The 27,108-nt window shown below is 44.4% G+C and overlaps 1 protein-coding gene across 2 annotated transcripts in view; it reads left to right on the plus strand.

Moving 5' to 3' along the window:
* PHIP (pleckstrin homology domain interacting protein) overlaps positions 1-27,108 on the plus strand; it is a 334,660-nt gene that overhangs the window by 236,069 nt on the left and 71,483 nt on the right. For both annotated transcript variants that reach the window (XM_054021954.1, XM_054021955.1), the window contains exon 23: positions 12,858-13,092. In XM_054021954.1, coding sequence (XP_053877929.1) covers positions 12,858-13,092 — 235 coding nt within the window. The remainder of the gene's footprint in view (positions 1-12,857; positions 13,093-27,108) is intronic.

A 27,108-nucleotide genomic window follows, 5' to 3' on the forward strand; every position in this document is an offset into this window, starting at 1 on the left:
TCTGGTTCCCTTATCTGACACAGATGGCAATATGTTCTCTGGTTCCTCTCAGGCCCATTCCCCAGCTTCTCTCTCAAAGCAATGGGCTGATTCTTCATTCCAACCTGCGGGTCCTCCACCTCCAGACTTGGCTCCTTCTTGGTTCCAAGACATAGAGAAAGAATGCTCTGATGAGGTGAAAGACGTGTTGCTTCACAGCCGAAAGTCAACCACTCAATGTACTTACCTACAAAAATTGAAAGGATTCCAAATTACTCACATTGGTTCTTTGAAATGTGTGTCCCTATGGATGCTCCACAAACCACCTTTCTCTACTCTACTTTGGAGTTCTCCATAAGGGGCTCTGCGACAGAGAATAAACTGAGTGGGGTTTGCCCATGCAGTGCTAGATAGTCTCGAGGCAGACCCCAAGGGAGGGAAAGCACATGTGTGGGCTGAATAGACACTGCTAGCTAAAATCTGCGATTAGAGGTGCAGGAGCACAGATACACCTACAGTGGAGCACCCATAGGGCATGTATATTGCATAGGGGGGGAAATTGCATGATAATGGGGGACTTCAATTTGAATGACATATGCTGGAGGTCTCATACTGCCAATACTAAAATAACCTTGTAATTTCTAAATATTACAGTTGACAATATCCTAATTCAAAAAGTGTTGCAGCAAACACAAGGAAATTCTGTGTTAGGATTCATTGACAGATAAGAGGAATTAACCACAAAACAAAAAATTAATGGTCGCTTGGGTACAAGTGATCACAACTTGGTCATATTTATAATGTGCAAACTAAATAAAATCCAGACCAGTAATATATATACTTGATGTTTTAATAGGGCCAGTTTCACAAAGCTGAAAACAATTATGAGCCAAATCAGGAGGAAGAATGTAACCAGAAAAATGTCAGTGATAATTGGGAATTGTTTAAGAATGCTTCATTAGGTGCCCCAAAAGCCACAATCAAAAACTGACCTGATTTAGAGAGGAAGTGGAAGCAGCTATAAAATATATACCTATAACGAATGGAAGAAAGGGGAAGTTGTAGTTATGAATATAAATCAGAAGCTAGGAATTGTGGAAAATTGGTAGGGGAAATAAAGAGACACAAAGAGAAAACTATCCAGCAGAGATAAGGACAATAAGGAGGAGCATAAATGTCTTAGGAACAAAACGAATCTTGACAATGGTATTGGTTTATTACTAGATAGAAATGGTAGAATTATCAGTGATAATGCAGAAAAGGCAGAAGTGTTCAATAAATATTTCTGCTCTGTATTTGGGGAAAAAACAGATGATGTAGTTTCTTCATATGATGCTAACTTTTTCCATTCCACAAGTATCTCAGAAGGAAGTTAAACAGCAGCTACTAAAGTTAGAGATTTTTAAATCAGCAGATTGAGAGAACTTGCATCCAAGAGTTTTAAAAGAGCTAGCTGAGGAGCTCACTGGACTGTTAATATTAATTTTCAATAAGTCTTGGAACACTAGGGAAGTTCCAGAAGACTGAAAGAAAGCTAATGTTGTGCCAGTTTTTAAAAAGGGTCAGTGGGATGACCCAGGTAATTATAGGCCTGTCAGTATGTCATGGATCCTAGGCATGGTAATGGAGTGGCTGATATGGTTCTGGAATAATAAGGAACTAAAGGAAGATGATATGATTAATGCAAATCAATATGAATTTATGGAAAATAGATCCTGGCAAACTAACTTGATATCTTTTTTAAAATTAGATTTCAAGCTTGGTTGATGAAGGTAATAGTGTTCATATAATATACTTCAGATACATTTGACTTGGTACATGTGACATTTTGATTAAAGAAACTAGAATGATGTAAAATTTATGTGGCACAAATGAAATAGATTAAAAACTGGCTAATTGATACTTCTCAAAATGTAATTGTAAATGTGGAATCATCATTGAGCAGGTGTGTTTTAGAGGGGTCCTGCAAAGATTGGTTCTTGGCCTTACTCTATTTAATATTTTCATGAATGACTTGGAGTAAAACATAAAATAATCACTGATAAAGTTTGCAGATAACAAAAAATTGAGAGAGTGGTAAACAATGAAGAGGACAGGTCATTAATAGAAAGTGATCCGGATCGATTGGCAAGTTGAGTGCAAGCAAAAAATATACTTTTTAATATGGCTAAATGTGCATATCTAGAAATAAAGAATGTAGGCTGTACAGGATGGGAGATTCTATCCTGGGAAGCAGTAACTCTAGAAAAAGATTTGGGGAGGGGAGGTGGATATGATGAACATGAGCTCCCAATATGATGCTGTGGCCAAAAAGGCTGATGCGATCCTTAGATGCATAAACGGGAATCTCAAGTAGTAGAGAGATTATTTTGCCTCTGCATTCAGCACTGGTGCAGCTGCTGCTGGAATACTGCATCCAGTTCTGGTGTCCACAATTCAAAAAATAAGTTGATAAATTGGAGAGGGTTCAGAGAGGAGTCATGAAAATGATTAAAGGAGTAGACACCTACCTTATAGACTAAAGGACTTCAATCTATTTATTTTAGCAAGGAGAAAGTTAAGAGCTGAATTGATTTCAATGTGTAAGTGCCTACATGGGAAACAAATATTTAATAATGGACTTTTCAGTCTAGTAATAGAGTGGGGCATAACATGATCCAATGTCTGAAAGTCGAAGCTAGTCAAATTCAGACTGGAAATGGGGTAAATTTTTAACAGTGAGCGTAATTAACCATTGGAACAATTCAATAAGGGTCGTTGTAGTAGATTCTTCATCACTAATAATTTTTAAATCTAAGTGAATGACAAATCTAAAGTACTGTCTGTGATGGAATACACCCCTATGTTCACACCCTATTGTAATATATTTTGTACAAAGTATGCTTATAAAGTATCATTTGAAAACTCATAATTTGCAGGTCAGCATTGTCCTGGTAAAACATGTGTGGCAACATTGCATGTGAAGTTATAAGATTCCCCTGTATGATGTTATTAAAACATGTTCCAAACACTGCAGCCCCGCCCAGGCAGAAATCAAAGGTGTGTCCTGCATAAAGGAAGGTATGTGTGCTTGCCTTAGGCCTTGTCTACACTGCAGAGTTTTGTTAGCATGTTCACACTACACTCCCTTTGTTGGCAGAGCACGTCCACACTTGAGGCACTAGCATTGACAGTGAGAGCAGTGCACTGTGGGTAGCTATCCCACAATTCAGCTCACCACCTTCTACTGCTAGACTTTTGTGGGAAGGCAGATTGAATCACAGCGCATCATGGGTCCTGGCTTAACCACCCATGATGCACTACTTTCTGTCCTAGCATTCTATGTGCTTCCATCTTTGGTTCACGGCATTTTTCAACAGCCTTTGTTTGCTGTTCACCCCGCCATTTCTGTATGAAAGGATGGATCCCGCTCTGCTCTCCAATGCTCTGCTAGCAATCAGTAACACATCGTGAATGGCAGTGCAGGTAATCATGAAGTTCCTAACTCAGCAGGATTCACAGTTGCCTGACATGCTGTCTGACATGGATAGGAGCAACATTAGATTACTTTTGGCATTCAAGGAACAGCTGAACACGGACCGTTGCTTTTGGGCTTGGGAAACTAGCACTGAGTGGTGGGATCATAGTCCCATGCAGGTCTGGGATGATGAGCAGTGGCTACAGAATTTTCAGATGAGGGAAAGCAACCTTCTTGGGACTGCATGTGGAGCTCGCCCGAGCCCTGTGGCTCAAGGACACCCAAATAAGAGCTGCCCTCTTGGCAGAGAAGTGCATGGTGATTGCTGTATGGTGACTCCAGACTGCTACCGGTCAGTTGCAAATCGGTTTGGAGTCGGGAAGTCAACCGTAGGGGCTGCATTAACGCAAGTGTGCAGGACCATTAATCTCATCCTACTATGTAGGACCGTGACTCTTGGCAATGTGCATGAAATAGTGGATGGCTTTGAAGAAATGGGTTTCCCTAACTGTGGAGGGGCAGTAAATGGCATGCATATTCCAATTTTGGAACCGGACCACCTTGCAATAGGAAGTGGTACTTCTCCATGGTGCTGCAGGTGCTTGTGTATCACCGCAGGCGTTTCACTGGGATCAATACGGGGTGGTCTGGAAAGGTGCTTGATGCATGTATAATAGAATCATAGAAGATTAGGGTTGTAAGAGAACTCAGGAGGTCATCTAGTCCAACCCCCTCCCAAAGCAGGACCAACCCCAACTAAATCATCCCAGCCAGGGCTTTGTCAAGCCGGGCCTTAAAAACCTCTAAGGATGGAGATTCCACCACTTCCCCAGGTAACCCATTCCAGTGTTTCACCACCCTCCTAGTAAAATAGTTTTTCCTAATATCCAGCCTAGACCCCCCCCGCCCCCACTGCAACTTGAAACCATTGCTCCTTGTTCTGTCGTCTGCCACCACTGAAAACAGGTGAGCTCCATCCTCTTTGGAACCCCCCTTCAGGTAGTTGAAGGTGGCTATCAAATCCCCCTCACTCTTCTTTTCTGCAGACTAAATAAGCCCAGTTCCCTCAGCCTCTCCTCATAAGTCATGTGCCCAAGTCCCCATATCATTTTCGTTGCCCTCCGCTGGACTCTCTCCAATTTATCCACATCCCTTCAGTAGTGGGGGGCCCAAAACTGGACGCAGTACTCCAGATGTGGCCTCACCAGTACCAAATAGAGGGGAATAATCACTTCCCTCGGTCTGCTGGCAACACTTCTACTAATGCAGCCCAATATGCCGTTAGCCTTCTTGGCAACAAGGGCACACTGTTGACTCATATCTCATATTTTCAGGAACACCAGCCTGTACAGAAAGCTGCAAGTGGGGACTTTCTTTCCAGACCAGAAGATTAAAGTGGGGGATGTTGAAATACCCATAGTGATCCTGGGAGACCCGGCATACCCCTTAATACCATGGCTCATGAAGCCTTACATGGGAAACCTGGATAGCAGTAAAGAGTGCTTCAACAATAGGCTGAGTGTATTTAGTGGAATGCGTATTTAGTAATTTAAAGGCACACTGGTGATGCCTTTATGGTAGGTTAGACCTCAGTGAGGATAATACTCCCATGGTCATAGAGGTATGTTGCACAATATTTGTGAAGGTAAGGCTGAAAAGTTTGCTCAGGGGTGGATTGCAGAGGCAAGCTGATTTTGAGCAGCCAGATACCAGGGCTATTAGAGGGGCACAACGGGGCAGTTTGAATCAGGGAGGCTTTGAGGGAATACCTTGAAATTGAGAACAGGTAATGTATATTGCTAAGCTCGGTACTGCAGTGCTTATGGAAATCGAGTTTGTGATTTTTGTGGCCTAGGATTCCATGTAAGCAAATGATTAAACTGCTTCCGTATGGGTTGTTGCCACCTGCTATTACAATTTGCAGGAAACAAATGAAGATTACTTATCATTCAAAAAGTTTGATTTTATTGCGCAGAAACCACTAACACACACACCCCTCCCCCCCCCAACACACACACCCCGATCTACAACCTATCCTGAAAAACAATCCCTCACTCTCACAGACCTTGGGAGGCAGGCCAGTCCTCGCTTACAGACAGCCCCCCAACCTGAAACAAATACTCATCAGCAACTACACACCACACCACAGAAACACTAACCCAGGAACCAATCCCTGTAACAAACCCCGTTGCCTACTCTGTCCCCATATCTACTCTAGCAACACCATCAGAGGATCCAACCACATGAGCCACACCATCAGCAGCTCATTCACCTGCACATCCACTAATGTGATATATGCCATCATGTGCCAATGATGCCCCTCTACTATGTACATTGGCCAGACTGGACAGTCTCTGTGTAAAAGAATAAATGGACACAGATCAGACATCAGGAATGGTAACATACAAAAGCCAGTGGGAGAACACTTCACTCTCCGGGGCAGTCAATAACAGATTTAAAAGTAGCCATCCTGCAACAAAAAAACTTCAAAAATAGACTTCAAAGAGAAACTGCAGAGCTACAAGTCATTTGCAAACTTAAAACCATTAATTTGTGCTTGAATAGGGACTGGGAATGGCTGGCTCACTACAAAAGCAATTTTCCCTCTCTTGGTACTGACACCTCCTCCTCAGTTATTGGGAGTGAACCACATCCACCCTGACTGAATTGGCCTTGTCAGCACTGCAATATTTATGCCTGTATCTGTAATTTTCACTGCATTCATCTGAAGAAATGGGGTTTTTTACCCATGAAAGTTTTTGCACAAATAAATCTGTTAATCTTTAAGGTGCCACCAGACTCCTCGTTGTTTTTGTAGAAAGTGGAAAGTAATGTGCGGGTGGAGTTTGGGGAGGGCATGAGAAAGAGTTTTGAATGTGCTGAAGGGGTGGGCAAGCAGGCATCTGCTCCGACTGGAGTGTTACGAGGGACTTCAGCATCTGAGTTTGTGCCTCCATAACTTTAATTATCCTCAGTAGCGTCTTTAACAAAGGCCTCGTTTTCTTTTGTGTCCTGCCTTTCGATTTCCCTCCAATGCATGCACTCCCTCTTTTCTGCATCTGATTACATTGGTTTACAATTTTTGAGAAGTCGTCTGCTTCAGAGATAAAATGTGCTATTTATTATGTATTTTGATGTGCTGAATTCAAATATAACAATTAAAATAACTGATTGGCTACTGTTTCTAAGATATTTAAGTTTTTACATTTTATTTCTATGTATATTGTGTAGATAGAGTTTTTATCACAAATTGTAAACCTAGGTCTTTTCATGTGTTTATGGTTGCTTTACATGATAATATTTCACCTGTCCTGTTTATGTAACACTTTAAAAATCAGCAAAAGGGTTCTATAAATAAAATTTATTATGAAACAAAAGGCAAAAAACTATTATGTACATAGTTTAGTCCTATTCAGTGTCTACTCAGCGCTTCTTGGCTTGTCTCTTGTATTCATTAAATGGAGCATCTCTTGTCACTGTCCAGCAATAGTCTTCAAGCATTGATGGGCTCCATTTGCCCTGATAGCGTTTCTCCATTGTTGCAATGTCCTGGTGAAATCGCTCGCCATGCTCGTCGCTCACTGCTCCGCAGTTCGGTGGAAAAAAATCTATATGAGTGCAAAAAATGTATCTTTAGTGACATGTTGCAACCAAGGCTTTTGTATGCCTTGAGGAGGTTTTCCACCAACAACCTGTAGTTGTCTGCCTTGTTGTTTCCGAGAAAATTTATTTCCACTAACTGGAAGGCTTTCCATGCTGTCTTTTCCTTGCCACGCACTGCATGGTCAAATGCATCATCTCGAAGAAGTTCACGAATCTGAGGACCAACAAAGACACCTTCCTTTATCTTAGCTTCACTTAACCTTGGAAATTTTCCACAGAGGTACTTGAAAGCTGCTTGTGTTTTGTCAATGGCCTTGACAAAGTTCTTCATCAGACCCAGCTTGATGTGTAAAGGTGGTGACAAAACCTTCCTTGATTCAACAAGTGGTGGATGCTGAACACTTTTCCTCCCAGGCTCCAATGACTGTCGGAGTGGCCAATCTTTCTTGACGTAGTGGGAATCTCTTGCACGACTATCCCATTCACAGAGAAAACAGCAGTACTTTGTGTATCCAGTCTGCAGACCAAGCAAGAGAGCAACAACCTTCGAATCGCCACAAAGCTGCCACTGATGTTGGTCATAGTTTATGCACCTCAAAAGTTGTTTCATGTTGTCATAGGTTTCCTTCATATGGACTGCATGACCAACCGGAATTGATGGAAAAACATTGCCATTATGCAGTAAAACAGCTTTAAGACTCGTCTTCGATGAATCAATGAACAGTCTCCACTCATCTGGCTCGTGAACGGTGTTGAGGGCTGCCATCACACCATCAATGTTGTTGCAGGCTACAGAATCACCTTCCATGCAGAAGAATGGGACAAGATCCTTTTGACGGTCACGGAACATGGAAACCCTAACATCACCTGCCAGGAGATTCCACTGCTGTAGTCTGGAGCCCAACAGCTCTGCCTTACTCTTGGGTAGTTCCAAATCCCTGACAAGGACATTCAGTTCACCTTGTGTTATGAGGTGTGGTTCAGAGGAGGAGGATGGGAGAAAATGTGGGTCCTGTGACATTGATGGTTCAGGACCAGAAGTTTCATCCTCTTCCTCTTCCTCGTCTGACTCAAGTGAGAATGATTCTGGTGCATCAGGAACCGGCAGTCCTTCTCCGTGGGGTACTGGGCGTATAGCTGATGGAATGTTTGGATAATGCACAGTCCACTTTTTTTCTTTGACACACCTTTCCCAACTGGAGGCACCATGCAGAAGTAACAATTGCTGGTATGATCTGTTGGCTTTCTCCAAATCATTGGCACTGCAAAAGGCATAGATTTCTTTTTCCTGTTCAACCACTGGCGAAGATTTGTTGCACAAGTGTTGCAGCATATGTGTGGGGCCCACCTCTTGTCCTGATCTCCAATTTTGCAGCCAAAATAAAGGTGATAGGCTTTCTTAACCATAGTGGCTATACTGCGCTTTTGTGATGCAAAAGTCACTTCACCACAAACATAACAGACGTTATCTGCACTGTTCACACAAGTACGAGGCATCTCTGCTCACTTTGGCTAAACAGAAATGTGTCCCTTTGCAAAATCAAACACTGACAAATAAGAGAGCACGACACTGTATGATTTCTAGAGCTGATAAAGGGCAATTTGTTCAGCAGAGTGATGTAACCTTTGTTATGATTGCATCATCCATGACTTCTAGGAATAACATGATGCAATTCATATCATGTATGATGCAATACCAGCTTCAGATTGCATCATTCATTGTTTTGCCTAAAAAGCAAGTACTGTCCAAACCCAGTCATAGATTTATTGATAGATCCAGTCAAAGATGTATTTTAGTCATTTCTGGTTTAAATTAAGATCCCTTCCCTTTATAACTCACTTATCCTTCGCCATTCCCAAGTCAAGGGTCGTATATACTGACGCAATAGCATATCTTGAAAACTAGAGCCAATCAACAATTTTAAGCATCATTTTCGTTCTCAGTGACCCAGAATTAGTGAAGTTTGACTACATTTATTTCAGAAGCATTTTGGCTGTAGAGCAGTGTTATTGCAGCAGCTCCCGGAACATGTCCTCCTTGCTCGATGTTGGGTGCTTTCTTATGTGGTGGAGGTGCTCTGACGGTGTGTAGATGGTGCTTCTGAAGACCACATCTGCAGAAGCACAAGGAACAAAACACAGAAGCATGATTAAGGACACGCACAGCATTGAAATAGTCCATTAAAATACACCTTTAGTAACATACCAATCACTTTCTCACTGACCCTTGACAAGCACACATGTTAGCGAACACCCCAAGCATGGTGAGTTTACTTCGGGGTGGGGGGCATTGTACATGAGTAGAAAAGCAATATGAAAAGGCCATGGTGCAGTTAACTAGGGACAATATTCTAAATTTTCCTGCCCCTTTCCAGAGGCTCTCCCGTCTGTGGAAAAGGGCAGGAAAATTTAGCATATTGTCATTGTAACAGATATCTCATTCCTGAGAAGACACAATGAAGCAAGGGTGCATCTGCTGCACGCTTGCAGCTTCCAACCTAGTCCCCCTATGCTTCTCACCTGTATGCCACTTTGGTCCCTGCTCAAGTGATTGCAGAATGGCATGGGAAAGTTTCCTTCAATGGGGGAAGGAACAAAGCAGCTCTGCCAAGGAACCTTTGGCAGAGGATTGCCGAGTACCCTTCAGGAAAGTTTCCTAGAGTCTCTCTGGAGGATTCCCATGAAATCTCGGTGTGCAGCAACACCCATACTGCTTAACTGCACAGGGAAATATCCAGCACACAGAAACAAAGCCAGCCTTGTACATTTCTATGCCCTCAACCCACTTCCACACTACACAAAGCAAAACAGCTTTTGTAAAGGGAAGTTATGCCTCACGAATGTATTAAAATTCTTTGAGGGTGTCAACAAGCATGTGGGTAAGGGTGATCTAGCCAGTTTAGTGTACTTGGCTTGATAAAGTCCCTCACCAAAGGCTCTTAAGAAAACTAAGTATTCATGGGATTATAAGGGAAGGTTCTCTCAGTGATCAGTAACTGGTTAAAAGATAGGAAACAAAGGGCAGGAATACATGGTTATTGTTCACAATGGAGAGAGGTGAGCAGTAGTTTCCCCTAAGGATCTGTACTGGGACCTGTGCTGTTCAGCATATTCATTAATGATCTGGAAAAGGGAGTGAACAGTGAAGTGGCAAAGTTTGCAGGTGATACACAGTTTTTCAAGATAGTTAAGTCCAAATCTGACTGTGAAGAGCTACAGGGAGAGCTCACAAAACTGGGTGCCTAGGCAACAAAATGGCAGATGAAATTCAGCATTGATAAGTGCAGAGTAATGCATATTAGAAAAAAATAATCCCAACTACACATATATAATGATAGGTTCTAAATTAGCTGTTACCACTCAGGAAAGAGATCTAGTAGAGATGGACAGTTCTCTGAAAACTTCAGCTTAATGTGCTGCAATGATCACAAAAGCTAACAGTGTGTTAGGAAGTATTAGGAAAGGGATAGAAAAGGCAGAAAATATCATTATGCCACTTAATAAATCCATGGTGCATGCATACCTTGAATACTGTATCCAGTTTTGGTCATCCTATGTAAAAATATATATATATATATATATATATACTGGGACTGGGAAAGTTTAGAGAAGGGCAACAAAGACGATCAAGAGTATGGAACTGCTTCCATATGAGGAGAGACTAAAAAGATTAGGGCTGTTCAGTTTGAGTGGTGTGGAAAAAGAGAATAGAGAAGTTTTATTTACCCTTTCCCGCAATACAAAAACTAGGGGTCACTGGTGAAATTAATAGGCAGCATGCAAAGAAGAGGAATTAACCTGTGGAACTTGCCCTGGGATGTTGTGATTGCCAAAAGTATAACTGGGTTCAAAAAAGAATGGGGTAAGTTCATGGAGGACAGGTCCATCAATGGCTATTAGCCAAGATGGTCAGGGATTCAACCCCATTCTCAGGGTGAACCTAAACCTCTGACTGCCAGAAGGTGGGAGAGGAAGAGGGGTGAATCACTCCCAACTGCCCTGTTCTGTATGCTCTCCAAAGCTGTGGTATTGGCCATTGTTGAAGACAGGATACTGCGCTAGATGGACCATCGGTCTGACCGAGCATGGCAGTTCTTATGTTTGAAGATTGGATGTTTTTCTAAAAGATAGGCTTCAGATATTCTTTTGGGGAAGTTCTATGGCCTGGGTCAGACTAGATGGTACCATCATAGTGTGGCTGACGTGATTAGGTCCTATGATGGACCTAATCACATCAGCCACATTATCAGAGGCTCGTTCACCTGCACATCTACCAGTGTGATATGTGCCAGCAATGCCCCTCTGTCATGTACATTGGCCAAACCGGACAGTCTCTACGTAAAAGAATAAATGGACACAAATCAGACATCAAGAATTATAACATTCAAAAACCAGTTGGAGAACGCTTCAATCTCCCTCGCCACTCGATTACAGACCTAAAAGTCGCAATATTACAACAAAAAAACTTTAAAAACAGACTCCAACGAGAGACTGCTGAATTGGAATTAATTTGCAAATTGGACACCATTAAATTAGGCTTGAATAAAGACTGGGAGTGGATGGGCCATTACACAAAGTAAAACTATTTCCCCATGCTTATTTTTCCCCCCTACAGTTCCTCACATCATCTTGTCAATTGCTGGAAATGGGCCATTTTCATTACCACTACAAACAGTTCTTTTTCTCTCCTGCTGATAATGACTCATCTTAACTGACCACTCTCCTTATAATGTGTATGGTAACACCCATTGTTTCATGTTCTCTGTGTGTATATATATATCTTCCTACTGTATTTTCCACTGCATGCATCCGATGAAGTGGGCTGTAGCCCACAAAAATTTATGCTCAAATAAATTTGTTAGTCTCTAAGGTGCCACAAGTACTCCTGTTCTTTTTGCGGATACAGACTAACACGGCTGCTACTCTGAAACCTGTCATTACTGGAATACTGTGTCCACTTCTGATGTCCAGTCTTTGGAAAGGATGTTGAAAAATTAGAAAGAGTTTAGAAAATGATTAGATGTCTGGTAAAACATGCCTAATAGTGAGACTTAAGAAGCTCAATCTATTTAGTTTATCTATGAAAAGCTTAAGAGGTGACTTGATTATAGTGTGTAAGTACTTACATGGGGGAGATTTCGGATACCAGAAAACTCTTTAATCTAGCAGAAAAAGACATAATGAGATGCACTGGTTGTAAACTGAAACTAGACAAATTCAGACTAAAAAAAGGTACACATTTTTAACAGTGAAGGTAATTAACCACTGGAATAGTTTACGTAGGGATATGGTGAATTATCAATCACTTGAAGTGCTTAAATCAAAAGTACAGATCTTTCTGAAAAATACGCTCTTGCTCATACTGTAGTTTTGGGCTTGATGTAAAAATTGATTGAGGTTCTTTGTCCTGGGTTATATGCCATAGGTCAAACTAGATGATCAGTGGTCTCTCTATGACTTTAAAATCTGTGAATTTATGTGCAGTTCCGCTGGTAAAAGAGGCTAAAAACCAGTAAAGGGACGAAGTTAAAATTGTTGGCAGAACGGTAAATATGAATTTCCGAACATCCTATAATGTTTTAAACTGAAGTCCTAATATACTGTCTCTTAAAATATTATGGGTTTCTATTCCTTTTTTAACTACAACTTTTCAATAGTGTTTTTATTACAGCCTTAACTCCAATCTTAACAATCTTGTCTGGGGTTATATTAATATTGTATAAAGGAGTTTACTCTGAATTTGCTTTGTGAAGCAATTTGCTCTTTGCTTGATTTTTAATTCCCTTCCTTCCTTTGTCCCTTCATTCACCAACTCTAGTGAATATTCCAGTGATTACTCGGACTGGACCGCAGATGCAGGAATTAATCTGCAGCCACCAAAGAAAATTCCTAAACTTAAAACCAAGAAAACAGAGAGCAGTTCAGAGGATGAAGAGGGGATTGAAAAACAGAAACAGAAGCAAATTAAAAAGGAAAGGAAAAAAGGGAATGAAGATAAAGATGGACCGACAACATCACCAAAGAAAAGGAAACCCAAAGAGAGAAAAAAAAAGGTTGGGTACATTTTATAGCTTATAGGACACTTATTCCTAGTATTACAAAAGGAAGTAAAAGTCATGAGTAGATTTGAACGAGTTTATGCAAACCCAAAATACTTTCTAATAATTTGAGAACACCTCTTAAATTTTATTTATGCAAATATCCATTATCACAAATGTTAATTGGCCATTGTAAAGTTTCCACATAATGTTTTTTCTTTGCCTGAATCGTTTCTGTAATGGTTATTTTTATTATGATCTAAATTTGAGGTGTTTCACCTCTTGAATATATTGGTGTCCCTACAACCAGGAGTATAATCTTTGCTGTGACTGTGACACTTTATGACCACTTTATGGTGCCCAAGAAGATAAAGCAGTGTTACCATCAACTGGGAGTATAGAGGCCTTGTAGGAAGTGGCTTAAGGAGCCTGGGCAAGAAAATAGTATTATGTGTGGATCCAGATATAAAATGTTGGAGATCAGTCTCAACAGGAGTCTGTGCTAGGGAGTGCAAGATATTAGGTGGCAGTCTCCTTGATCTCCAGCAACCTTGTATTAATTAGAATAAATCAGTTACTATTGCTGATTTATCTAGGTATTTATATCACACTCCTTTTCTTGGCATAAAAGTACCATCTATGATATGATTGTGGATGAGACCTTGACTTTGCATATATTTGGGAAACTAGGCTAGATAACATTTTAACCAGTTCTTCAAGTTATTGCTCATCTCTATTCCACAGAAGGTGTGCGTGCTCGCCACATGCACCAGTGCTGCAAGTTTTTCCCCTAGCAGTACCCATGGGGGGGAGTGCCCCCGCGACCTCTGGAGTGGTGTCTGCCTAGCACGGTATATGGGGAGCTGTGGGCTCCCCCCACCCTCAGCTCCTTCTTGCCGCCAGTGAAGGTGCGTCGGAATTGCTCTGCTCCAGCTTTGCTATAGCTCATCCCCAGAACTGTTTGTTCATTCAACGTTAGTACCTGTAGTTAGTTAGCTGTTTAGTTAGTCAGTGAGCCTGGGCCCGGGTATGCCCCGCGCCCCAGGGTTTAAGTCGTGCGGCTCTTGTAGGCGTTCTATGCCAAGAAGTGATGCACACGCAGACTGTTTGTGCTGGTTGGGAGTAACCCATATCAGCGAAACGTGCAAGATTTGCAAGTCGTTTAAGCCTTGGACCAAAAGAGAAAGGGACATTAGGCTCCGGGCCATCCTGACGGAGTCGACGCAAACCCCGACCCTGGCACTCTGCTCCGAACCGGTACCTGGCACCACGGTGTCGGTATGTGGCGACCCTCCGGTCCCATCGACAAGCCAGTACCTTTTCCCGTCCATGGGGCATGCCAAGAGGGCCAGGAAGACTCTCTCTTCTCAGCGGCACCGAGGGAAGTCTGGGACAGAGGCTAGGCCCATGTCGGACAGTCCTCGATCCCCACTGGGCCCCAGGCCTAAAACTCAAGTTGAGCGGAGTAGCCCAGCCCCTTCGGGACAGGCCTCTCTGGATACCGTTCACACCTGAAGCCCTCCAGGCAGCCCGGGATGTCATGTCCATGCCGGTGTCCGGAGCGCTGGCGGTGTCGGTCCTGCGCTCCAGAGGCAAGCCGCCGCTGGGATCTCCACTGTCGCCTCCGGCCCGGTTCCGGTTTCAGTGGAGGGAATGTTCCCAACACCGATCATGACCCAGCAAACCATCGAGGCAGAGTCCAGGTGGATCGATGCCAACCAGACTGGCTGTCTGGGTCCTGGCCGGCCGGGACTCATGGCAGCGCTCGTCCTCAAGGAGCGAATATCGACGGGACCGTGGGAGGCGTCGCTGTCAGTCCTAGTCTCGGAGAGGGTACTGCAGTCAGTCATGGCACGGTGGTCGACACCGTTATCACTCAGACACCCTTTCCAAGTCTCCACCAAGACATCGCAGCCCCGGGCGTCAATCACCAGCATCTCGCCGTCACGGGTCCACCCGTCAAGGCCGTTCACGGAGCAGCTATTACCGTCGGTACCGATCCTCCACGTCGAGATCGTGGTCTCGTGGCCATCTTAGACCCCGGCACCGCCACTCCTTCCAGTCCAGAGACAGCAGCAGATCTTACACCAGCCCGGTCTCACACCAGCCCGATCTCCATTCGTAGCAGTCCTTTGATGGGCCAGGCCACCCAACCCGGACAGCCAGCCCTGCGGGGTGCCACAGCAGGTGCAGTGGCACCGAGTGTAATGGCCGGCCCAATGCTGCCAGTGGGCACCTTGGTCTCCGACGCAGCCCCCGGTGGGAGCTCGCTTGATGGCCGGAGCTTTGGAAGCACCGTCGGCCCCCCTCTCCAGACCCCCGAGAAAGGAGTCAGTCGGACATAACATTCTCGGCACCATGCCCAGAATCCAACCAGGTGGTGGACCCTCCAGTGCTGGCTGACATCCAGAGCACCGCACCAGCCTCTTCATTCTGCCCGAAGGAGGCGATTGCGGCCCCACCCCCCTCCTTCCTGCAGGAGGACTTCAGGGCCCACCAAGAACTGTTAAAGAGGGTGGCAGCAAGCTTACACCTCCAGGCAGAGGAGATGGAGGAGCCCTCGGATTCCCTGTTTAACGTATTGTCCCCATTGGTACCGGGTAGGGTGGCCTTGCCTCTCCATGAAGGGGTGGCTAATATTTCAAATGCCCTGTGGCAAACACCGGCCTTATTGGTCCCCATCTCTAAAAAGGTGGAACGCAAGTACTTTATACCCACTAAGCGGCATGAGTACTTGTATACCCATCCGGCGCCCAACTCCCGGGCGGTCGAGTCGGTCAACCACAAGGAATGGCAGGGTCAGCCAGCCCCATCCCCAAAGAACAAAGGCTCGGAGACTGGACTCTTTTGGAAGGAAAATTTATTCATCTTCGAGCTTCCAGTTACGAGTAGTGAACCATCGGGTTCTCCTGGGCCGGTACGAATTCAATCTGTGGGGCTCTCTGCCTAAGTTTGAGGATTCCCTCCAGAGGCAATAGGAAGGAGTTCAAGGCGCTAGTGGAGGAAGGGGCAGCAGCTGCTAGGGCATCCCTGCAGGCAGCCTCGGATGCTGCGGACACTGCCGCACAATCAGTGGCCTCTGCGGTGTCCATGAGACGGGCGTCATGGCTCCTGTTCTCTGGGCTATCCAGCGAAGCGCAGTCTTCCATGCAGGATCTCCCGTTTGACAGGAAAGCTCTGTTTGCGGAGGAAACAGATACAAGGCTGCTTGGCATGAAAGACTCCCACGCGACCCTCCAGACTCTGGGCCTCTATGTCCTGGCTCCGGCAAAACCTAAATTCAAGCCACAGCAAACTCCCACCCAGGCCGCCCTCCCGAAGTACGAGGCCACCCATAAGAAGCAGCGGGACTATAAGAGTCGCCCTCGAAGGCAGTCTCGGCCTGCCCCCCCAGCCTGGGTCCTCCAAGGGCAAGCAAGCAGGGAAAAGGCGTTTTTGATGGGACGCTCGGGGCACCCCGCCAGTCCTCATCAGGGATCCACCCCCAATAAAGCTTCCCGTCTCCAATCGGTTGTGTGCTTTCCTCCCGGAACTGGTCGCAGCTAACCTCGGACCGATGGGTCCTCAACACCATCTCCCAAGGTTACACCCTCCCCGCCCAACCATCCGCCGCTCCCGTCCCTCTTGGGGGACCCCTCGTACAAAGTTCTGCTCGACTAGGACTAGGGGCGTTAGAGGCGGTGCCTGAAGAGTTCATGGGTAAGGGGTACTACTCCTGTTATTTCCTTATCCCGAAGGCCAAAGGGGGGCTCAGGCCCATCCTGGACCTCCGAAGTCTGAACCAGTACATGGTGAAGCTCAAGTTCTGCATGGTCTCCCTGGCCTCCATCATCCCCGCCCTGGATCTCGGGGACTGGTACGCTGCCCTCAATCTACAGGACGCGTACTTCCACATCCACATATTCAAGGGGCACAGGCGCTTCCTCCATTTCGTGGTGGGACAGAATCATTACCAATTCACGGTCCTCCCGTTTGATCTGTCCACTGCCCCCAGGGTGTTTACAAAATGCATGTCGGTGGTAGCGGCCTACTTCAGACGGCGGGGGGGTCCAGATATTTCCCTATCTGGACGATTGGTTTGTCAAGGGCACCTCCCAGTTGCAGGTGAGGGATCATGTGGCGCTCCTCCTTTCCACATGCACCGCCTTGGGCCAGTTGATAAACAACACGAAGTCCACGTTAGTCCCGGTCCAACGCATAGAGTTTATTGGGGTGTTCCTGGACGCAGTGTCGGCCAGGGCCTCTCTACCGCCAGACAGATTTGAGACCCTGAAAGGTCTTATCAACTCGGTACAAGGTTCCCGGTGACAACTGCCAGGGTTTGCCTCTTGGGTCACATGTCGACATGCACGTACATGGTCCGTCATGCCAGACTCAGGATGAGGCCCCTCCAGCTCTGGTTGGCATCAAAGTTCTCCCAGGCCACGGACAGGATGGACAAGGTCCTCACCATGCTGGACTCTATGATCGCCTCCCTACAGTGGTGTTCCACCCCAAACAGCACACTCCAAGGTGTCCCATTCAGGGACAGGGCCTCATCATTGGAGCTAGTGTCCGCTGCGTCGGACCTGGGTTGGGGGCCCATGTGGGGAACTTTCAGACCCAAGGCCTGTGGTCAGCTCAAGACCTGACTCTACATATAAACGTCAAGGAGCTCAGGTTGGTGCAGCTGGCGTGTATGGCCTTCTGCGCGCACCTGGAGGGCAAAGTAGTCAGGTCCTCATGGACAACACAGCCTCAATGTTCTACATCAACAGGCAAGGTGGCGCCCGATCCTCTGCCGTGAAGGCCTTCCACCTACCAGGCACCCGGAATGAGAGGGCGGATCACTTGAGCAGGGACTTTTCCTCGCAACACGAGTGGTCCCTCCACCTGGAAGTGGCCCACCGGCTCTTCCGAAGGTGGGGAACTCCCCAAGTGAACCTATTCGCAACTTGGCAGAACCAGCAATGCCCCTGGTTCTGCTCTGGGGGGCTTTGGGAGGGGTGCTATCTCCGATGCCTTTCTCCTGTCCTGGTCAGGCCGGCTTCTCTACACCTTTCCCCCGTTCCCTCTAATCAGCAGGATCCTGGAGAAGATAAAGTTGGACAAGGCCCAGATCCTCCTGATTGCCCCAGCGTGGTCCAGGCAGCATTGGTATGGGACCCTCTCAGGCCTGGAGGTAGCTCCACCGTGGCCGTTGCTCTCAGGACCAGGGCCGCCTCCTCCATCCCAACCTAGCGGCTCCTGATCTCACGGTGTGGCTGCTCAGTGGTTAGGTGGAGGGGATAGGACGAGCTCAGAGCAGGTTCAGCACGTCCTCCTCGAAAGTAGATGGCCCTCCACTCGCCGCACTTATTTGGCGAAGTGGTCCCAGTTTTCTAGGTGGGCAGTGAACCAGGGTGTCACCCCAGTGACCGCACCAATCCAGCTTATCCTTGATTACCTCCTCCACCTGAGGGCCCAGGGCCTGGCACCCTCGTCAGTCAAGGTGCACTTGGCAGCCATGTCGGCCTTCCATCTACCAGTGCAAAGGCACACAGTATTTTTCCATGCTATGACTTGCCGGTTCCTTAAGGGTTTGGACCATCTTTTTCCGTATTCTAGACCCCCAGTCCCACAGTGGGACCTAAACCTGGTGTTGGCTCATCTCACGGGGCCCCCATTTGAACCACTGGCCACGTGCTCCTGGTCTCACCTCTCGTGGAAGGTGGCCTTCCTGGTTGCAATCACGTCAGCCAGGCGAGTCTCGGAGCTCAGGGCACTGACCTCCTGTTAAGGCTGGATCCCCACTTTGAACTTTAGGGTACAAATGTAGGGGCCTGCATGAAAACTTCTAAGCTTAACTACCAGCTTAGCTCTGGTTCCGCTGCCACCATTTCAATGGATTTCATTTTTGGGAAGCCTTGAAAAACCTTCACCAATTCCCTGGTGAATACAGATCCAAACCCCTTGGATCTAAAACAAGGAGAAATTAACCATCCCCCCTCCTTCCTCCCACCAACTCCTGGTGAATACAGATCCAATCCCCTTGGATCTAAAACAAGGAGAAATTAACCATTCCCCTCCTTCCTCTCACCAACTCCTGGTGAATCAAGATCCAAACCCCTTGGATCTTAAAAACAAGGAAAAATCAATCAGGTTCTTAAAAAGAAGGTTTTTAATTAAAGAAAAAGGTAAAAATCATCTCTGTAAAATCAGTATGGAAATTAACCTTACAGGGTAATCAAACTTAAAGAGCTCAGAGGACTCCCCTCTAGTCTCAGGTTCAAAGTACAGCAAACAAAGAGAAACACTCTAGTAAAAGGTACATTTACAAGTTGAGAAAACAAAGGAAAACTAACACGCCTTGCCTGGCTATTTACTTACAAGTTTGAAATAGGAGAGACTTGTTTAGAAAGATGTGGAGAACCTGGATTGATGTCTGGTCCCTCTCAGTCCCGAGAACGAACACACTCCCAAACAAAGAACACAAACAAAAGCCTTCCCCCCCCCCCAAGATTTGAAAGTATCTTGTCCCCTTATTGGTCCTTTAGGTCAGATGCCAGCCAGGTTACCTGAGCTTCTTAACCCTTTACAGGGAAAAGGATTTTGGAGTCTCTGGCCAGGAGAGATTTTATAGTACTGTACACAGGACAGCTGTTACCCTTCCCTTTATAGTTATGACACCTCCGAGCCACCATACACGGTCTTTCACAAGGACAAGGTCCAGCTCCGCCCACACCCTGTGTTCCTCCTGAAGGTGGTCTCCGCCTACCACATGGGTCAGGATATTTTTCTACCCGTCCTCTGCCCCAAGCCTCGTGCGTCCAGTGAGGAGTGCCGTCTCCACATGCTCGATGTGTGGTGGGCTCTGGCTTTCTACCTCGAGTGGGCTAAGCCGTTCAGAAAGGCCTTGCAACTGTTCATCGCCTTGGCTGACGCGCGATGGGCCAGCCGATTTCTACTCAGCGGCTTTCCAGTTGGATCACTTTGTGCATCCATTCCTGTTATGAGCTGCCGGGTGTACTCCCACCACCCATTGTGCGGGCACACTCGAGCCGGGCGCAGGCCTTCGTGGCCAACGTCCCCATCCAGGACATTTGTAGGGCCGCCACGTGGTCTTTGTTTCACACATTCACTTCGCACTATGAGATCGTCGCCCAGACCAGGGATGACACCAGGTTCGGCAGGGCTGTCCTCCATCCTGGGAACTTGTGAACTCCTACCCACCTCCAACAGATATAGCTTGGAATCACCTATTGTAGAATACACATGAGCAGTCACTCGAAGAAGAAAAGACAGTTTACCTTTTCCGTAACTGGTGTTCTTCAAGATGTGTTGCTCATGTCTATTCCACATCCCACCCTCCTTCCCCTCTATCGGAGTTGTCTGGCAAGAAGGAACTGAGGGTGGGGGGAGCACTCAGCTCCCCTTATACTGCGCCAGGCAGGCACCACTCCAGGGGTTGCGGGGGCGCTTCCCCACTACAGGTATGGCTAGGGGAAAAACTTCCAGCACCAGTGCACGTGGCGAGCACGCACACCTATTGTGGAATAGACATGAGCAACACATCTCGAAGAACACCAGTTATGGAAAAGGTAACTGTCTTTTATCTCCTGTTGGGTACTCAGTTCAGTATGAATCAAAGGAGGGATAGAGAGATATAGCCACATTAGTTACATATGGCTGGATGCAGGAGAGCTTCCATTCCAAAAGTATGTCCATCTGGTGTGTGACTCTTGGATGGAGTTAAGATAGGACTTGTGTTCCTGTATAAATTACCCCATTGCATCTCTGAGTTCTTCATTGAGCTGACCAAGTTCCTCTCTACAGTGATGGTGGAGTTGTCAGAATTTTTTTTCTGGATGACTAGTCTTCATATGGATAATGACTTTTCTCTGTTAGTGCAAGATTTCAGGACTTCTATGATTATGGGACTCTTAAGTGGCTTCTGGCATACATATGGCTGATCACCTTCTGGATCTCCGTTTTGAGCTGAGATTAAAGCAGGGGAGTAATGGCTATACATTTGTCATAGACTAAACATTCTTCCATTTTGGGGCAAAGGGCATGTTTTATAGGTCATTCTTTAAATGTTAAGGGAATCAGTTCAGCTCTCTGATTGGAGAGTACACTAAATAAGAGAGAACACTACACTGAGGGTTTGGTATAACACTGTAATTGTTTTTTGTCCTCAGCTATTGGTTCAGTGGCCCTTTCCTCACCCTCTTTCCTGGCTTCATTCTCACAAGTTACCATGATGTATAGAAAATCTGTTTCAAACGAAAAGGGCAAAGGACTAGTAGTGAGTGCTATTGTTCTGAATGTACTGTGGTATAAAAGTATTTCTAATATTGCACCACAATTGTTCAGGAGATGAGGAAATCCTCATTTCCACTGTAGTTTCTGTGAAGTTAAAGTTACAGGTCAATGGAACTGTTGCAGGGGGGAGCAGACTTGTTAATTCAGCTGATGTCATCTTGGTTACAGAATCAAGCATTTTGCACTGTGAGGATTTTCACATTGGTTAGAAAATATCACTTAGACAACTCAGTCAGTATCTGCATTGGAATCATACATATCAAGTTGGGGATGAGGGACAAATGAAACTATTCTTCTCTGCTTGAATTTCAGATACTGTAGTTTGAGATTCTGTTGGCTGTTGAGTCCAAAACCCAGGTTATCGACTGTTATTTCTTGTCTGATGCAGGCTAGTAAAAGGTGGAATGAATTATGATGCCCATTATTGGAGGAGATTGTCAGTGTCTCGTTGGAGGGGAAAGAGCTAGCATCTCTTACAGAAGCTAATGTTAGAATCATTTTTAAGAAACCATCTCCCAACATGGCCAGTCTCTCCAATTATTTTCCTGTCTCATATCTCCCTTTTAAGAAGAGAAAGGATTGTTAAGGATACATGGCTGATTTCACTGTTTGCTTTATCTTTGCTGATTGTTCAATTATATTAATCCATGTAGATTGGGGCAGATTAATCCAGGCAGATATTGCATCCAGGCAGATTCTTAGGCATGTTGACCTGCCTTTGATACTGTTTACTGCACGTTGTGAAACCTAGCAGCAGTAGATGGAGTTGCTTGAGTGGCTCTAATATTCGGTTTTGAGGTCTCAGAAGGTAGTATTCGTCATCTGACCCAAGAGCTCTCTCATACTTTGTGTGGATCTGTCTGTCTGCCTGTCTCTCTCTCTCTCTCTCTCTCTCTCTCTCTCTCTCTCACACTCTCTCACACACACACACACTCACTCACTCACTCACTCTCTCTCTCCATTGTGAGTGGAGACCCTTACGAGGAATTGAGTAGGTGGAGTGCACAGTGCTGCTTTCTATACAGAAGAAACAAAACTCTTTCTCCATTTTATCAGATCAAGTTATTGAACTGTGATTTACCCAGTCTAGATAAAATTTGGAGCTTGGATGAGAACTAACTTGGCTAAGACGTGACCCAAATAACACAATGAGGGTACATCTCTGTGGCATAGTAGCAAGTCTCAGAGCCTAGGCCTACAGACTTGGGCTTGACCTATGGCACCAAAAATAGCTATGTAGCAGTCCACCCCTCTAGGCTTTGGAGCCCAAGCCTGAGTCTGAACCTCTACTATTTTAAGTGCTGTATCACGAACCTGAGTCTGTAGAGCCAGGTTCTGGGACTCTCTGCCACAGGTTTCTGCTTGCCATGTAGATATATGCAGAGAAACTAAAATCTGTACTTGTGCATGTATAGTTTATTCAAGAAGTGACTAACAGCAGGGCATATTTATTGAGGTGTCCTGACCTCTAGAATTTACTCCAGTTTTCATCTTTTGTTTCACAAAGCCTGGATTTGTTAACTCTCAGAACCTGCTGCAAGACCTATATTTTCTCTCAAACTTTCTCTGTGTGGGTTAGAGTAAACTGGATTAAATTTTCATATTTGACACTAGGTTAAAAGGATCCTTATGTGAATATTGTTCTAATGCATGTGTTAGTATAAATAACTTCAAGTGAATGGGCTTTATCAGATAAGTGCTTTTTTGAAAATTAAAATAGACAGAAATTCTTCAATTATGGTCAGTATGTATCTTAATCTGGATGCACATGCACCTTGTGCATGTTCGAAGGGATTTTTTTTAATGTATTTTTTTTATTGAATAGCAACGTCCATTGAGGCCACATAATCACCCTATGTTGCCTTTTGCTCTCGTATGAGGGCAAAAATGGCAGGGCACCTATGACCTTCCCTCAGTTCTGTCTTGCTGTCCTTGGCATCAAGAAGGAATCTAGCCTGGCGTCCAACCCACTAGACTTAGCTTCAGCAAAATATCTCATAATCTTATTCAGACCTTCTGTGGTTCTTCAGTACCACATTTATTCTTTTATTTTTATTACCCTAGTCTGTTGTAGGGCTTGTCATGCTGAAAGCTGTTTGCAGACTCCCCTGAACAATGCTCCCTCTCATGTACAGACCCTAGTAAACAGGTACTTGTAATAGTGGGCTCAAAACCCACAGGCTTCAACCTTATCCATCTTATGATGGGCTAATTACATTACAAGACATACATAGCAGATGCCTGTTCTGCTTGGAAGAGTCTTGCCTCCTAAGCAGATTCTTGGTCTGCTACTCCTTCTCTGCAAGAACCCAGAAGAAGAGGGATATGAGGCTGAAGCTCCACCTTCTGGAGAAGTCTATGAGAGTGGCATCTGATCCAGAAGAGCCGAGCTTGAAGACCTCTGCAGAGGAAGTGGCACAGAAGCCACACCCAGTGTTGACATCAACATTGGTGCCACCCCCAGCACTGAAACCGTTGACAGCCCCGATGTTAAAGCAGGGTGCTAAAAACACTGGGACAAGAGCTCAAGAAGTTACCCCGGCACCTCCTGAGGCTATTGTGGGGACCATCTTATCAGGCCTTGGAGCTGGTCCCAACCTTTGCAGAAGAGGAGGAGGTCCTCCTCTCCTGCAGCTTCACTAGCAAAACCTCAATTTCTGAAATACAGAGAGGAACAAGATCCACAGGCCAAAGATCCCTCTTACTGCTAGGTTTCAAAACACTGTGTGGTAAACAGCATCAAAGGCAGGTCAATATACATAAGAATCTGCCAGGATGCAATAATTGATCAATATCATCTAACAATCAGCATCCAACCACAGATGAGACTGTAATCTCCACCCGAATACCAGCACTGGAAAATGTCAGGGCCTATCAAGAGCTGCTGGTGAAGATTGCGGACACCTGGGACATTGAGCCTGTGGTCATCTGTGAGAAGACTCACAAGCTATTTAAAGTTTTCTCAGCCATTGGTCTCTCCAGGATTGCTCCTCCCCATAAATGTAGACCTCGTAGATCTGGCAAGAACTTTTGTGGCAAACACAAACCACTTTAAGACCCACAAAGCATGCTGAAAAACGGTACCAAGGTGGATTTGATTTAAATCAAATTGGTTTAAATCACTAGTCAGGAAGACTCGATTTAGTCATGGATTTCTACATAAAAGTGCATTCTTGTTGGTTGTTATAACCTTAATACATAATCTTCACAACTCAGAGATAGATGTAGGTTTCATTTTTAGAAGGAACACACTATACATTTTTTAAGTGATTTATTTTGAAAACTTTTCAGATTAGTTTTACAGCTATATGAGAAAATGAATGATTGGTTATTTCATTTACCAAAGCAATTGAAGCAGATATTTATGAAGTCATTGGGAGGTGAACTATCTCCAATTCAACAGGTTAATCATTAATATTTGGAGGATTTTCTTGCCATGCTGTATTAGGAGGAGAACATCACCAGACAGACATTTAAATTGTTTTATTTAACTAAAACAACAACGTTATATATTCTGCATTTTTTTTCCAACAGCAAACATAATATTTTAACAAAACAAGGATATGAATTTTTGAATTTAGTTAAACATTCAGGTGTTTTAAAATCAGGTTTGTTTTTGTTAAAAATTTTTTTAACTAAAATAGTTAAATGAAATATTTAAAAAAAAACACAAAAATTAAATCGACTATGTCAGCAAGGTCAACATGAGAAATTTAAAATATTGGCTTCTGCAGCTAACTCAATCGTCTTCACCTTCATTTTTCTGTTTGTTCATAATCTGGAAAAGAAAACCAAGCTTTCCTGCTTTTTCAGATCCCAAACAATTTCTCAATTTGGAATGAATTAGTCCAAAGGAAGAAAATATTCTTTCTACACTGGCAGAAGAAGCTACTGCTGTTAAATGTCAGATTATCACTTCAACAGTCTCTGAATCCAAGTGCTCAAGTGACTTCCACCAATTCACAAGTGTGACTTTCTTTAAAACATCGTCAGCAAACATATATTTTTTGAGTGGTTCACACTTAGCTCTGAAGTTTATTATAGTTAGCATTATGGAGGGATGATTGCTGGAAGTCCGTGTCATAGCCAGCTCCTCTTCTTCAGCAGTTAAGGTTTGACCCTGGTACCAAGTATTGAGAATATTTGCAAGAAAATGAGCTGGAGATAGTGCTTGTCCCATTCGTTTTTTTAATGCTTGTAATTTAACTCTGTCATTGCATATTTCTCTTTTTAAGATCTCCCTCAGTTCCTTCCAAGTTTCAACACCATCAGCAATAAAACAGCGATTTCCCTGCATTTTGTTCAAGGCTACAGAAATAGGCTTCAGGGTACTCAGCATGTGTTCAACATTTCTTTTAAGCCCAATGTTGAGAACTTTGTAACAGTGCCATCTATTTTTACACAATTTTGTTCACAAACTGTCATCAGATTAGGCCTGTTCTTGATATAGTGCTCAAAACAGTCCACTACTGAGTGCCATCAGATGTGTTATGGGAGAGTTAGCTTGGTTCCTCCCACTTTTTTCAGAGCAGCTGCTGCAAAGTGGTTGTTACAGAAGTATTTTGCAATTTCAAGAACATTAGCCTTTATTTCTGGAACACTGACGTCTTTGGCTAGGAGGTGCATCAAATGAGCAGTAGAACCATATGTTATTAGCTTGGGACTCTCTTCTAAATAATTTCTTCTCATCTTGGATACATTTGCAACATTGTCTGTGACCAAGCTGCGTACTAGACATTTGATTTTTTTTTTCACAGTTTGTTATAGCTTTTACTGCTGCTACTTGTAAGTATTCTGCTGTGTGTGCATTTCATGATGTATCAATTGTGTCTGTAAGGAAGACATTCCCTTCTTCTGTTGTCACACAAGCACGTACAACAGGATCATTGTGATATTGCTCCACTCATGAAGACTCAGGTTAACAATTTTACCCCCTAGACCTTTTGCACACTGCTCAATTTCTCTTTCATACACTTTGTCCAGCAATTTGCCTGCGACATCTGCTCTGTTGGGTGGACTGTATCCTGGTCGTAATGACTGAACCATGTTAATGAAGTGTGTGTTCTCAATCATACAGAAAGGAGAGTTTGTTGCATAAACAAACCAGGCAATTTTTTCATCAATTGCCTCTTTTTGTAATCTGCTGGTTCTTATCACAAATTTATCTATCATTGTTTCTGGATGATGGAGATTTTTTTTCCTTTTGCTACAGGTGATATACTGTGGCTATTTGACATACATGAAGTGACTGAAACACTATCATTGGCAGTTTATGAAACTATAGAAAATGATGGTGATCTTGAAGGTGGATAGTCTTCAGAATCCTGTATGTTGAGGATGGATTCGCCTAAACAAAATAAATCAAAGCAGTTATTTAATTATTATTACCACCATACTGCTCATTTAGTATTACTCATTGCATTCACTGAGACTCAGTGCTACTTTAAAGGTGAAATTGTAAAAGGAAGATCTGCCTATTTCAGCTATTAATTTTTTTATCACAGTTGCATCTAAAATGATAGTACCATAGAGTAACAACTATATTTTTTGCTCAAACATAGTCCAGAAGGAAAACAGGCAGTCCTTAAGAAAGAAGTATGAAATAAAAAAGTTTACCAACCTGAAGATCCTGCATGTTCAGACATGTTCCTTTCATCATCTTCAACGCAGCTTCCTCCTGAGAAGGACCACTTCCATTGATGTTGTTTCATTTGGGCAACCAGGCCTTGCATTTCTGTGTTGCACCGT

This window comes from Malaclemys terrapin, chromosome 3 (assembly GCF_027887155.1).
Source record: "Malaclemys terrapin pileata isolate rMalTer1 chromosome 3, rMalTer1.hap1, whole genome shotgun sequence".
NCBI lineage: Eukaryota > Metazoa > Chordata > Testudines > Emydidae > Malaclemys > Malaclemys terrapin.